At 35.9% G+C, this 16,557-nt stretch overlaps 1 protein-coding gene across 1 annotated transcript in view; it reads right to left on the reverse strand.

Annotated features, from left to right (window-relative positions):
- Positions 1–16,557, reverse strand: part of LOC140154649 (amine oxidase [flavin-containing] B-like) — a 59,659-nt gene that overhangs the window by 16,290 nt on the left and 26,812 nt on the right. The window contains exon 7 of the mRNA XM_072177216.1: positions 1,410–1,562. Within this exon, the coding sequence (XP_072033317.1) occupies positions 1,410–1,562 (153 nt within the window). The remainder of the gene's footprint in view (positions 1–1,409; positions 1,563–16,557) is intronic.

Below are 16,557 nucleotides of genomic sequence, written 5' to 3' on the forward strand. Positions count from 1 at the left end.
TGTCAATGTGGGTTCAACTGATTTTCCATTAAACAAAACCTTGCCCATAGCATAGCTGAATCAACCAAATACACAACATTACATCGTTTAGACAGACACACTATGTTCCCACTCTTTTAGGGTGACCATAGAATGACACGCTATGATAGCCAGTTACTTAAGCAGATTGGTATTTGTGGTTTCTGCATTTATTTAGCTGTTAAGTATTAGAATTATCCAGATGTTCACAGTTTATACTTTGAAAGAGGTTTAAAAGAGAATGAAAAATCTGTTTCTGATACTAGGGCTGTTGTTGACAAAGGTGTTGTCGACAAGGCTGATGTCGACAAGGCTGATGTCGACAAGGCTGTTGTCGACCAATTTTCCTGATTATTGACAAGGACTAGTCATTAAGTATTAGAGATAAGCTAAAAATCAGCATTGTTTATCATGAAATAACTTTTAGGAATAAAAAAAGTAATAATTGAGCATAAGATCAAAGATGACAATGATGTATTGCTTTGTCGACAACTTGCCGAAGTCGGATCTTGAGATTTGACAATTGTCGTCAATGAAAGTTCTACTCGACAACAGCCCTATCTGAAATACAAATCTGGTAAAACTTTTTCAAATCTGGTCAATACCCTCAATAAAGCAAGGCTATATGAGAAAATGAATTGAATGTTTAGCCCCAGGGTAGGGGCTTGCAAGCACACAATGCAGAGCAGTAGGAATATCAAGGATGTTCAATGTTTGTGCTATTTGTGCGACTGTTTTGTTCCTCATCTTACGCTAAAACCCAAATATCAGTATATTCAATAAAAATAACAAATATTCTAGATAATCTTGCTTCATAATTCATCTATGTTCAAGTCCTTATCAATGTGATATTATATTTCCCTATAATTGTCTCCTAAAAAGTATTTTTCATTGTAAAAAAAGACATAAAATAGAACTGGTCCAGTCCTGAGGGGGGTGCGTTTGCGGCCAATCTTCAAGCACACGGCACAAGAGGACAACTAGGGATTTTGCTTTGTCAGAGAGGACCTGTCACAGTTCCCTCCGCATTGAACAAGTGCTACTCCAAAATTAAAACAAATTGATATATTCCTCTAGAAGTGGTGCAAAACCACAGTGTAAATGTGAACATGATACAATCATTAGACACATAATGTACAAGAGCGCATAGTGTGTGCTTTAAACTATTGCCAGACACTTAAGTTGGGTGTCACATTACAAACAAAATGGATGGATCAACTTACAAGGAGCAGTTCACTTTGCATTCATTCATGAATTTATCCCCCTTAAGGTTCACACCACTAATACATTCCCATATATTCATGTAAAATGATAGCTGTTCAAATGCAATTTTTCTCAGCTAGTACAAAGAGACTGGCTGCTAAAAATGTAGATTATATCGTGCGACCTACCTCATATTTGTCCCCTTGTACTGTAGTGACCCTCACACCTTGATCATCTTGTTCAATTAGGCTAACAGGACTCTCAAGTTTTACTCTATCTTGTCCAAGCTTCTCCAGCATTTTGATACTTATTTGTTGAGCTCCTCCAACAAACTTTCGCTCCTGTAGTAAAAATGGAATAAAAGAGTAATTAAGAAATGTTAAATAAGGTTTATTTAGTTTGTCAATGTATAATACAGTAGCAGCATAAGTTAGCGGTATTATATTTTGTGAGATTTTAACATTTCTGAACTGTTTTCATGTTTTTATACACCATTTAAAACAGCTGCACATTTAAGCCTGTGGGTCAATCATTTTTGTGGTTTTGAAATTCACCTCAAAAGTTGAAACCTCACAAACATTTCCAGCAACGCAGTAAAATAAGATAGGAGGTGGTGTAGTGACAACAGGGGTAACAGTGAATAAAACTTGCCAATATTAACAAGCCTCAAGCATGCAAAACTCAAAAAATATACTGCTCCTTTTTATGATATATGCCAATAATAAGACTGATGAAACAACCACTACATTGTTTCATCAGGGAACAATGTATAGAATTTCTGGATAGATCTGATGTCAACCATTTTCACTCTATATAGCAACATTAACACAATCTGATATCAGTCATATTCTGTAGATAGCAAACATTAAAACTATATGATATCAACCAACTTCAGTATGTAGCAACATTAACACAATCTGATATCAGTCATCTTCTGTAGATAGCAAACATTAAAACTACATAATATCAACCATCTTCAGTAGATAGCAACATTAAAACTACACAACATCAACCATCTTCAATACATAGCAACATTAACACAATCTGATATCAGCCATCATCTTCAGTAGATAGCAAGCATTAAAACTATATAATATCAACCATCTTCAGCTTGCTTGCTGTATTGAACAGCATAGCCCTGACATTATCATTGGGTCTGAAACCCATCTTGACCCGTCTGTTAATAACAACGAATTGTTTCCCCAAGGTTATACAGTGATAAGGAAAGATCGAGATTTCGGTCCTTCAAAAGGTGGGGTCCTGCTTGCTTTTAAAGACGACTTAATTGTGACCCACCGTGCTGACCTCAACACAAATTGTGAGGCAGTTTGGGCCACTATTCAGATACAAGGGGCTAAACAAATCACCATTGGCTCCTTTTACAGGTCTCAGCAGTTTGGAGCCACCACTGATTACGTTGATCAACTTCGTGATTCCTTGAGTCGCATTAACCACATCAATGGTGGCCAGATCTGGTTAGCAGGAGATTTTAACATCCCGGACATTGATTGGGAAAATTCTTCTGTGAAGCCTAATGCCCGTTATGCAAATTTGTCCAAATATTTCCTGGAATTATTCTCTGACTTCGGGTTTGAGCAGTTAGTCAGAAAACCTACCCGCATCAATAACATACTTGACATCTTCCTCACCAATAACCCAACTTTGGTTGAGGATTCTGCAGTGATCCCAGGTATTAGCGATCACGACGCTATACCAATTATCACCATCAATATTAAACCAAAACTCATCAAACAAACTCCTCGTAAAATCTTTCTCTGAGTAAAGCCAATACTGAGGCTTTAAAAGCTGACCTCAGTGAATTTAGTGCTGGGCTTTCTACCAGAGATACCTCCCAGTCTACAGTAGAAAATCTCTATTGTGAGTTTGTTGACAAAATCAATCTTGTCATGGAGGAACATATTCCTTCCCGCATTGTGAGGGAAAAGAGTTCTTCCCCCTGGATAAACCGTAAAATCAAACGCATGCACAAAAGAAAGCAAAGAGCTTTCAATTCGTACCGCAAGACTCCTAATCAGGAGTCACTTGATCATTTTCATGACCTCAGACGAGTTACTCAGAAGGAAACTAGACGTTCCTATAGGAACTACATAAGTTCCATATGTAATGAATCTTCAAAGAAGTTTTGGACCCACATCGAAAGTCTAAAAAAAGACTGTGGGTATCCCAACTTTGAAACACAATGGTAAGTTAGAATCAGACAACACAGTCAAAGCCAGTATTCTAAACCAACAATTCCGATCAGTATTCACACAGGAGAAGAAAGAGTTACCTCACTTACCACCCACCAACATCCCTCCCATCCCAGATTTTATAATTTCCGTTGACGGTGTTCGTAAATTACTTGCTGATTTGAACCCACACAAAGCTTCAGGCCCTGATGGTATCCCAGCCCGGATCCTCAAGGTAGCTGCCGAGGAAATAGCCCCGGCCCTGACTATATTGTTCCAAAAATCCTTAGAGACCGGCGAGATACCATCATCCTGGCTGCGTGCCAATATTTCCCCTATTTTCAAAAAAGGTGACCGGACCGACGCTTCAAATTACCGCCCCATATCCCTAACATCCGTTTGCAGCAAAATCCTGGAGCATATAATCCACTCCCAAATCATGAATCATTTTGACAAATTTTCTGTTCTCTCCGACAAGCAACATGGCTTCCGTACCAAACATTCCTGTGAATCCCAATTACTCCTCACCATAAATGACCTGGCCCTCTCATTAAACAACAAATCCCAAACTGACATGATAATAATGGATTTTTCAAAAGCATTCGACACCGTCCCCCACAACCGACTCCTTTTAAAACTCAGCAATTATGGCATAAGAAACAACCTCCTCACCTGGATTTCAAACTTCTTTAAGCACCGTGAACAGAGGGTCGTTGTCGGTGGAGAACACTCGACTTGGACAGAAGTAGTATCTGGCGTCCCTCAGGGCACGGTGCTTGGCCCCCTCCTCTTTTTGACCTATATAAATGACCTGCCCCTCAACATCAATTCTCACGCCAGATTATTTGCTGACGACTGTGTCGCTTATCGTCAAATCGTCAATGACATCGACCACTCACTACTCCAAAAGGATCTTGATTCCTTAGTGCAGTGGCAGGAGGATTGGCAACTGTGTTTTAATGTGAAAAAATGTTTCACAATGCGCATCACCCATGTCAGAAATCCTAAAATATTTAACTACAACCTTGGAGGACACACACTGGAGGAAGTAAAAAATTACCCATACCTTGGTGTAAACATCTCAAACAATTTATCCTGGTCTACTCATATAAACAATATCACCTCATCCGCAAACAGATCCTTGGGTTTCATAAGGAGGAACCTGTATGCATGCCCCAAATCCATCAAACAAACAGCATACATGTCTCTAGTGAGACCTCTAGTCGAGTACTCAAGCTCGGTATGGGACCCTCATCAGAAAGACCAAATAAACAAAATAGAAATGATCCAAAAACGGGCTGTACGCTTTACAACAAACATATACGACAGGAAAACTAGTATTACCAAACTCATCAGAGACTCAAACTGGGACACACTCAAAGACAGAAGAACCGCCAATAGACTGTGTATTCTCCAAAAAGCCAGACAGGGCCTCCTGGCCCTGCCAGTGGAACACCTACTTAAACCTAGCCTTCGTCAATCTGGGCACTCTCATCCAGACTCCTATCAAATCATCACCTGTGCCAAGGACTGCTACAAATACTCATATTTTCCCAAAACGGTAATAGACTGGAACCACCTACCCCATTCAATTATTCAAATACAAGACTCAACCAGCTTCAAAGCAGCTGTGCAAGCACACCTAAAGCAAGACTAACACAGAGCAGCAAGCATCTTTTCATGCGCACACCAGTTCCTGTTCGGATTGTTCCACTTGGAGCGTTGTGCAGTATTCACACAGATACAGATACAGAGTACATAGCAACATTAACACAATCTGATATCAGCCATCTTCTGAAGATAGCAACATTAAAATTATCTGATATCAGCCTTCTTGAGTAGATCGCTACATGAACAGGATCTAAAATCGGCCATTTTCAGTAGATAGCAGCATTAAAACAATCTGATATCAGCCATCTTCAGTAGATAGCGACATTAACATGATCTGATGTCAGCTATATTCGGTAGATAGCAACATTAAAACTACATAATATCAACCATCTTCAGTATGTAGCAACATTAACATAATCTGATATCAGTCATCTTCTGTAGGTAGCAAAAATTAAAACTACATAATATCAACCATCTTCAGTAAATAGCAATATTAAAATGACCTGATATCAGCCATCTTCAGTAGCTAACAACATTAAAACGATCTGATATCAGCCTTCTTGAGTAGATCGCTACATGAACAGGATCTAAAATCAGCCATCTTCAGTAGATAGCAACATTAAAATGACCTGATATCAGCCATCTTCAGTAGATAGCAACATTAAAACAATCTGATATCAGCCATCTTCAGTAGATAGCAACATTAACACTACCAACATTCACCAACCTGCGGAACTGGGGTAAGCGAGTCAACGCTAAATGCAAACTGTGCAATAATACTCAAACTCTTCTCCATGTACTCAACAATTGCCAGACTGTTTTGCAACAAGGTCGCTATACATGGAGGCACAACAGTATATTAACTCATATGTTGAACTCTTTTAAAGTACTTGTAGGAAATGCTAAGGACAGTATTGATATATATGCCGATTTGCCTGGATGTACCATCACTGGAGGAACACTACCACCAAATATCCTCCCTACCGCCCAAAGACCAGATATCATCATTATCAACAATACCAAAAAGTCTGTCCATGTCATTGAACTTACGGTGCCTTTCGAAACCAATATCCAGAAAGCCCATGACACAAAAATGTCTCGTTATGAAAACCTTCATTCTGACATCAAACAAGAAGGTTTCAAATGTCATCTGAACTGTATCGAAATAGGGTCCGAGGACTGGTGACGGCTGATAACACAGAGAGGTTGAGTGAGGTATTCAGATTTATCGGTGGTAGATCCAATAGCAGTAAGACTCTTGCTAAAGATCTGAGCAAACTGGCCGTCATCTGTAGTTACTCCATCTGAACGCAGCGCAATGAACCTAATTGGGATTCTGCACCGTATCTGAAGGTCTGATTCAGCCTCCCATTCTGCTGTCACCATCCTGCTTCCTGGTCTCTGATTTCCATTTTGATGTATTTTAATGTTTTAAGAGTGCAATATTTTGGTGTATATTGAACATGTTGAAAAGAAATGTGGATTGTCTACCCTGCCTGTCTGCCGCTCCATGTGGAGTTTGGTAGCGTGTCCTGGGGTAAATGTATTTTCTTTATTTTTGTGTGTTATTTTTGAATAAAGAATGATTGAATCATGATATCAGCCATCTTCAGTAGATAGCAACATTAACATGATCTGATGTCAGCTATATTCGGTAGATAGCAACATTAAAACTACATAATATCAACCATCTTCAGTATGTAGCAACATTAACATAATCTGATATCAGTCATCTTCTGTAGGTAGCAAAATTAAAACTACATAATATCAACCATCTTCAGTAGATAGCAATATTAAAATGACCTGATATCAGCCATCTTCAGTAGCTAACAACATTAAAACGATCTGATATCAGCCTTCTTGAGTAGATCGCTACATGAACAGGATCTAAAATCAGCCATCTTCTGTAGATAGCAACATTAAAATGACCTGATATCAGCCATCTTCAGTAGATAGCAACATTAAAACAATCTGATATCAGCCATCTTCAGTAGATAGCAACATTAACACAATCTGATATCAGCCATCTTCAGTAGATAGCAACATTAACACAATCTGATATCAGTCATCTTCTGTAGGTAGCAAACATTAAAACTACATAATATCAACCATCTTCATTGGACAGCAACATTAAAACAATCTGATATCAGCCATCTTCAGTAGTTAGTAACATTAAAACAATCTGATATCAGCTATCTTGAGTAGATAGCAACATTAACATGACTTAGTATTAACCATTATTATGATCTGAAATATTCAAAGCCATTTTCAGTAGATATCAACATTAACACAATCTGATATCAACCATCTTTAATAAATAAACAGACTACATCAAAATTTCTAAAATTTCAAATGTACAACATTTCCAAATTTGAAAAAAAACATGAGGCTGACACTTGCACAAAGTACCATCATTAGGCACCAATTTGATTGACTCTGGTAGATATTCTATTTGGCAATATATTATTTGACTGGTTTACACCCAGACTTGTTTGGAAAAGCCTATCAATACAGTTATAATCTCTTTAATATATGTAATCAAAACTTGGCATGATCTATGTGACCAGACTATCCAAATAATTACTTCCAATCCACTTCTTTCATTGATGTTTTTATTTGACACCTACAATCAAGGAAAAAAGTCCTTGGAACGCTTGGCACACTCTGTCGAAATTCCGTGCAGAATTTCTTATGTTCATGGAAATGACCTATATTGTGTTTGGGAAGAAACATGACATCTACAACAATGATTTACCCTTCCCTCTCCCCATCAAGCAATGTTGGAACACATTGGGGAACCGCTGAAGACATTGGCAGTTCTCAACATTGCACGGGGAGAGGGGTGACAGTTTTCCGTTATTTACACGCAAGCGTTCCAAGACTTTTTTCCTTGATTGTCTCTACCGAATGCAAAATATTTCATCTAAATTTCGTTTTTGTCTCATAACTCAAAAACGGAATGTCGTATGAGCTTCAAATTGCACACGATTTGAGAGTGGATCATATGCTTTGTAATCATAATAAAATTGTTAATAAAGAATTTGGTTTATTTAGGGAGTGGTCATTGGAAACACCCCTATGCTAAATTACTCACGTTTCTTAATCATGGCTCTAAAATGCTCTAAAATGTCGTTTTTGTCCATAACTCAAAAACAGAATGTTGTATGAGTTTCATATTGCACCAGATTTGAGAGTAGATAATATCCTTTTGAATCATAATAAAATTTTTGATAAAATTGTTGGGTTATTCAGGAGTGGTCACTGAAAACACCTCCTATGCTAAATTACACAAGTTTCAGTAATTATGCCCTCTACTGTAGTCAAATTTCGTTTTTGTCTCAGTAACTCAAAAAACACTACAAATACATTTATTTACAATATCACAATGTTTTGCAGCATGTTTCCAAAATATTTTCAATGTTATTAAAACTTCAGACATTTTGTACCCTTTATGATATAACCCAACATGTAAATGTTTTGTCTAAAACTTGTGTTTGCTGAGTATAGGCATATATAAATGTTTTCTGGAAAACTTGTGTATGCTGAGTATAGGCATATCCGAGCGAATCACAAAGATCATGATGTAACAATTTGAAACAACTCATTTCTGAATATTATTTCTATTAAGACACGCTTTTGCGATGAGAAAAACAAGAAGAAAAAAACACAATTGAATATACTTAAAAAAAAAAGACCACAACTGGGACTCGAACCATTCACATCGGTCAATAGTCAAAAGGTTATCAGTCTGAGGACTAATCCGCTCACGCCACGCTGCCATTTCGCAATCAAGTAACAAGTTTTGTTCTTTTATAGTAATCAGGTATCGGGAAAGTGTAAACTTGTATAGAGTGCTTGCACGAAAGGTCATGAGTTCAAATCATCCTCCAGACACGCTCCATAAGATATGCTAATGCATGGAGTACAAAGAATTACTTTGATCAAAACCAGTTAAACAGGTGATTGGTATTGTACTCCGTGCATTTGCATGTCCTCTGGAGCGTGTCTTTAGGATGGTTTGAACTTTGTGATCTTCCATGCAAGCACCCTATAGTAGAAACCTCAAAATGTATCAGTTTACCATAATGACAAAATGGTCCAAAATCGATATTTTATGTTTTAGGCCGCATCTCACGAAGCGTCACGTTCGTTTACATTTGCTATACCAATTGAAAATGTTTTATTGCAACAGGAATGATATAAAATTTGTTAACAGTTAAGTTTACCAATTTGAATTGAAATAAATACGCATAAACAACTCATTTCTGAATATTATTTATATTAAAATACGCTTTTGCGATGAGAAAAAAAACAAGAAAAGAAAAAAAAAACAACAATTGAATATACTTTTAAAAAAAGACCACCATTGGGACTCGAACCACATCGGTCAATAGTCAAAGGTTATCAGTCTGAGGACTAATCCGCTTCATACGCTGCCATTTAATTGTCGAAGTAACAAGTTGTGTTCTTTTATAGTAGTCAGGTATCGTGGAAAGTGTTAAAACTTGTATATTAGAGATCAAAGTGTATCAGTTTACCATAAAACAAATTGGTCCAAAAAACGAATTTTATGTTTTGAGGCGCATCTCAAAAACTTCACGTTGTTTACATTTTATACCATTTTGTTTTAATGTAAACTGATACACTTTGATTTCATATATAAAGTTTACACTTTACCATTTTGACTATTATAAAAGAGCAAAACTTGTTACTTCGCTATTATCAATTAATAACAAACTGACAACTTTGTTGTGCATCACTACCTTGTTACCAATGGCAGCGCATGAAAGCGGATTAGTCCTCCGACTGTTAACCTTTTGGCTATTGACTGATGTGCATGGTTCGAGTCCAAATGGTGGTCTATATTTTTTTTAAGTGTATTAAATTGTTGTTGTTTTTTTCTTTAATTTTTTTCTCATCGCAAAAGCGTATTTTGTTATAAATACTATTCAGAAAAGCGTTGTTTCAAATTGTTACATCATAATCTTTCTGATTCGCTCGGATGTGCCTACACTCAGTAAACACAAGTTTTAGAGAAAACATAAATTTTACACGTTAGGTTATATCATAAAGGGTACATAACGTTTTAATAACAAAAAAAAACCATTTTGGAAACATGCTGCAAAACATTGTGATATTGTACGAAAAATGCATTTGTAGTGTTTTTGAGTTATGAGACAAAAAAGAAAATTGACTCAGTATCATACAGAAGAGGGCCATAATTACAAAACTTGTGTCATTTAGCATAGGAGGTGTTGTCAGTGACCAATCCCTAAATAACTCAACATTTTTATCAACAATTTTATTATGATTCAAAAGGATATTATCTACTCTCTAATCGTGTGCAATATGAAGCTCATACAACATTCTGTTTTTGAGTTATGGACAAAATCGACATTTTAGAGCAGTTTAGAGCCATAATTATGAAAAGTGTGTAATTTAGCATATGGGGTGTTTTCAGTGACCACTCCCTAAATAAACCAAATTCTTTATCAACAATTTTATTATGATTGCAAAGCATATAATCCCCTCTCAAATCGTGTACAATATGAAGCTCATACAACATTCTGTTTTTGAGTTATGGACAAAAACAACATTTTAGAGCAGTTTAGAGCCATAATTATGAAACGTGTGTAATTTAGCATATGGGGTGTTTTCGGTGACCACTCCCTAAGTAAACCAAATTCGTTATCAACAATTTTATTATGATTGCAAAGTATATAACCCACTCTCAAATCGTGTGAAATTTGAAGCTCATACGACATTCCGTTTTTGAGTTATGAGACAAAAACGAAATTTAGATGAAATATTTTGCATTCGGTAGAGACAATCAAGGAAAAAAGTCCTTGGAACGCAGCACACTCTGTCGAAATTCGTGCAGAATTTCTTATGTTCATGGAAATGACCTATATTGTGTTTGGGAAGAAACATGACATCTACAACAATGATTTACCCTTCCCTCTCCCCATCAAGCAATGTTGGAACACATTGGGGAACCGCTGAAGACATTGGCAGTTCTCAACATTGCACGGGGAGAGGGGTGACAGTTTTCCGTTATTTACACGCAAGCGTTCCAAGACTTTTTTCCTTGATTGTCTCTACCGAATGCAAAATATTTCATCTAAATTTCGCTTTTGTCTCATAACTCAAAAACGGAATGTCGATGAGCTTCAAATTGCACACGATTTGAGAGTGGATCATATGCTTTGTAATCATAATAAAATTGTTAATAAAGAATTTGGTTTATTTAAGGAGTGGTCATTGGAAACACCCCCTATGCTAAATTACTCACGTTTCTTAATCATGGCTCTAAAATGCTCTAAAATGTCGTTTTTTTTTTAACTCAAAAAACAGAATGTTGTATGAGTTTCATATTGCACCAGATTTGAGAGTAGATAATATCCTTTTGAATCATAATAAAATTTTTGATAAAATTGTTGGGTTATTCAGGAGTGGTCACTGAAAACACCTCCTATGCTAAATTACACAAGTTTCAGAATTATGCCCTCTACTGTAGTCAAATTTCGTTTTTGTCTCAGTAACTCAAAAACACTACAAATACATTTATTTACAATATCACAATGTTTTGCAGCATGTTTCCAAAATATTTTCAATGTTATTAAAACTTCAGACATTTTGTACCCTTTATGATATAACCCAACATGTAAATGTTTTGTCTAAAACTTGTGTTTGCTGAGTATAGGCATATATAAATGTTTTCTGGAAAACTTGTGTATGCTGAGTATAGGCATATCCGAGCGAATCACAAAGATCATGATGTAACAATTTGAAACAACTCATTTCTGAATATTATTTCTATTAAGACACGCTTTTGCGATGAGAAAAACAAGAAGAAAAAAACACAATTGAATATACTTAAAAAAAAAAAAGACCACCACTGGGACTCGAACCATTCACATCGGTCAATAGTCAAAAGGTTATCAGTCTGAGGACTAATCCGCTTCACGCCACGCTGCCATTTCGCAATCAAGTAACAAGTTTTGTTCTTTTATAGTAATCAGGTATCGGGAAAGTGTAAACTTGTATAGAGTGCTTGCACGAAAGGTCATGAGTTCAAATCATCCTCCAGACACGCTCCATAAGATATGCTAATGCATGGAGTACAAAGAATTACTTTGATCAAAACCAGTTAAACAGGTGATTGGTATTGTACTCCGTGCATTTGCATGTCCTCTGGAGCGTGTCTTTAGGATGGTTTGAACTTTGTGATCTTCCATGCAAGCACCCTATAGTAGAAACCTCAAAATGTATCAGTTTACCATAATGACAAAATGGTCCAAAATCGATATTTTATGTTTTTAGGCCGCATCTCACGAAGCGTCACGTTCGTTTACATTTGCTATACCAATTGAAAATGTTTTATTGCAACAGGAATGATATAAAATTTGTTAACAGTTAAGTTTACCAATTTGAATTGAAATAAATACGCATAAACAACTCATTTCTGAATATTATTTATATTAAAATACGCTTTTGCGATGAAAAAAAAAAACAAGAAAAGAAAAAAAGAAAACAACAATTGAATATACTTTTAAAAAGACCACCATTGGGACTCGAACCACATCGGTCAATAGTCAAAAGGTTATCAGTCTGAGGACTAATCCGTTTCATACTTTGCCATTGAAAGAAATATATTTATTTCAATTAAAATGGTAAAGTGTTCAAATTTTATAAGAGATCAAGGTGTATTCTTGGAAATTAAAAACATTGTCAATTGGTATAGCAAATAAATAACGTGACGACATTTTGTATGATGAAAATGCCTCAAAAACATAAAATGTCGATTTTGGACCATTTTGTCATTATGGTAAATTGATACACTTTGCCATTTCTACTATACAAGTTTACACTTTCGTTTATACCTGACTACTATAAAAGAGCAAAACTTGTTACTTGCTTGTGCATGGCATTTCATATGAAGCGGATTAGTCCGACTGTTAACCTTTTGGCTATTGACTGATGTGCATGGTTCGAGTCCCAATGGTGGTCTATATTTTTTCTTTAAGTGTAAATTGTTGTTGTTTTTTTCTTTAATTTTTTTTTCTTATCGCAAAAGCGTATTTTGTTATAAATACTATTCAGAAAAGCGTTGTTTCAAATTGTTACATCATAATCTTTCTGATTCGCTCGGATGTGCCTACACTCAGTAAACACAAGTTTTAGAGAAAACATAAATTTTACACGTTAGGTTATATCATAAAGGGTACATAACGTTTTAATAACATTAAAAAACCATTTTGGAAACATGCTGCAAAACATTGTGATATTGTACTAAAAATGCATTTGTAGTGTTTTTGAGTTATGAGACAAAAAAAGAAAATTGACTCAGTATCATACAGAAGAGGGCCATAATTACAAAACTTGTGTCATTTAGCATAGGAGGTGTTGTCAGTGACCAATCCCTAAATAACTCAACATTTTTATCAACAATTTTATTATGATTCAAAAGGATATTATCTACTCTCTAATCGTGTGCAATATGAAGCTCATACAACATTCTGTTTTTGAGTTATGGACAAAATCGACATTTTAGAGCAGTTTAGAGCCATAATTATGAAAAGTGTGTAATTTAGCATATGGGGTGTTTTCAGTGACCACTCCCTAAATAAACCAAATTCTTTATCAACAATTTTATTATGATTGCAAAGCATATAATCCCCTCTCAAATCGTGTACAATATGAAGCTCATACAACATTCTGTTTTTGAGTTATGGACAAAAACAACATTTTAGAGCAGTTTAGAGCCATAATTATGAAACGTGTGTAATTTAGCATATGGGGTGTTTTCGGTGACCACTCCCTAAGTAAACCAAATTCGTTATCAACAATTTTATTATGATTGCAAAGTATATAACCCACTCTCAAATCGTGTGAAATTTGAAGCTCATACGACATTCCGTTTTTGAGTTATGAGACAAAAACGAAATTTAGATGAAATATTTTGCATTCGGTAGAGACAATCAAGGAAAAAAAGTCCTTGGAACGCTTGGCACACTCTGTCGAAATTCCGTGCAGAATTTCTTATGTTCATGGAAATGGCCTATATTGTGTTTGGGAAGAAACATGACATCTACAACAATGATTTACCCTTCCCTCTCCCCATCAAGCAATGTTGGAACACATTGGGGAACCGCTGAAGACATTGGCAGTTCTCAACATTGCACGGGGGAGAGGGGGTGACAGTTTTCCGTTATTTACACGCAAGCGTTCCAAGACTTTTTTCCTTGATTGTAGCTACTGACTAGTTCTGCAGGGCATTTCAATTGAGCTGAATTTCTAGCCCATACATGATATGACTGCCCATTTATCCCAGTGCAAAACGAGGGGTATCGTATATGAAAAAAGGCAGCTCCATCTCATAGAGTATATGGCTGGCAAGTTATTCCAAGGCAAGCAAGGGGTATTGTACATGAAAAAGGCTGCTTCATCATTTTTCAATATTTTGAAGTAAATTACCCACAATCCTTTTGATTCCTGTGTCTATTTTTGTGAAATTCATAATAATTTTACAAAATGATAACTAAAGGAAAGCAGCATATTTAAAAAATATATCAGGTTGATAATGCTTTTACCACCTATATATTTATCTACTTCAATATTTTCTTGTTACAAACAGGGTAATTTTTGAAAACTAAATCGATCACAAACCATTAAGCTTGTTGCCGAGAGTTAAACATTACAATCACAGCACTTGTTCATAGCAAAAGTGTGGGTGCAAACGAATATAGTTTAATTATGTGCTGTTTGTTAGAACTTGCTTACAATGACTCCCTAATCCCAGGGTAGTTGCATTCCTGCGGTGCCTTCCTGTCAGCCAGCCTTATACAGTTATTTTCCTTTCGCACCTCGTATTTCTTTTTCTTTCATTATTCAGATGGAAATAATTGCTAAGACTAGTGCGCTTGTGGTCTCTTTCAGGTTGTCCAAATATTACTATAGGTACTATTAAAGAGGTACTGCATTATAACTACAGGAAGAAAGTAAGAATGTAAGAGAAAAGAAGGAAAGGAGAGAAAGAGAGGGAAAGAAAGAAAGAAAGAAAGAAAGAAAGAAAGAAAGAAAGAAAGAAAGAAAGAAAGAAAGAAAGAAAGAAAGAAAGAAAGAAAGAAAGAAAGAAAGAAAGAAAGAAAAGAAAGAAAGAAAGAAAGAAAGGAAGGAAGGAAGGAAGGAAGGAAGGAAGGAAGGAAGGAAGGAAGGAAGGAAGGAAGGAAGGAAGGAAGAAAGAAAGAAAGAAAGAAAGAAAGAAAGAAAGAAAGAAAGAAAGAAAGAAAGAAAGAAAGAAAGAAAGAAAGAAAGAAAGAAAGAAAGAAAGAAAGAAAGAAAGAAAGAAAGAAAGAAAGAAAGAAAGAAAGAAAGAAAGAAAGAAAGAAAGAAAGAAAGAAATATATCAATATCTTTAAGAAAGTAGTTGGGATTAAATAATTTCATATAAATTTTTCTTCATGGTAATTAAGGTTGAGAATCCACAAATTCAGGGAGAACAAGTCAGTGTAGAGGTCTTCTGACTCGCTTCTCAACTCTTGAGGGCCTGGTTCTATTCCCCCATTTCCACATATATGTGAGTTTGGTTGCCAGTCCATGCTCATCCTTACAGGTTTTTCTCCAGTTGCTCTTCCCATATCCCTGTCCCATCATATTCTTTAGGCATCCCTTTAATTTAGTAGCCTCTGAGCACTAAAATCCTTTTGTCTGAATATTCAATCTAAACAGATTTGTCCCAAGATGGATTAATTGCTAAACTATTGAAAATGACTCCTTTTGATTGATTACATTAAAAATTCAAATCATTTGGTTGAATATTCAGTTGAAAAAGATAGCAATCAGCAAAACATTTTTAAAAAATCAATCTTTTTATTGAACATTGAATCGGGATGTGAGGGGCATCACTATACCAAATTGGCTGAAAATGTACCCAAAACCTGCGCATACCCAGCCCGTATACCATGAAACAGGGAGACCTCCGTACACATCTGATGTCTCAAATTACTTTCATGAAGCCGATACAAATCGGCGATGAACTTTGTCCTTGAAGATGATAATGCTCAGGAAAGAAGTCCTTGTAGGATGGTGATATTAATATTGTCAGATCAGAGTCAATACTAGGGATAAAACACCTGCGTACAGGCATAAGCTATCTATTACTATGGCAACCGATTTGTGCAACTTAATTACGAGTGAGTACATTTAAAATCTTAACTTGCAATATACAATCATGTATGTGTAGGGAAAATCTCAGTGGGAAAAACTTGACAAACTTGCAGGATAATAGGATTTTTTATGCTTTTTGTTTTTATGCTTATTAACAAATTTTTATGGTATTCTGAATGCAATTTGCACTCAGGTCCAAAATACTGTGAAATGGTGGCTACACGAGCCCTTAAACAAGTTGGCATTAATTGAGTAATGGTTGCATTGTATGCAGGCTGAAGACTATAATTGTTTGCCTTCTGACTAAATATATATATAAAGACACCAGGAAAATAATTATGTAGTGTTCATAAAGGTGTATGATTGC

Source organism: Amphiura filiformis, chromosome 6, assembly GCF_039555335.1.
Source record: "Amphiura filiformis chromosome 6, Afil_fr2py, whole genome shotgun sequence".
Classification (NCBI taxonomy): domain Eukaryota; kingdom Metazoa; phylum Echinodermata; class Ophiuroidea; order Amphilepidida; family Amphiuridae; genus Amphiura; species Amphiura filiformis.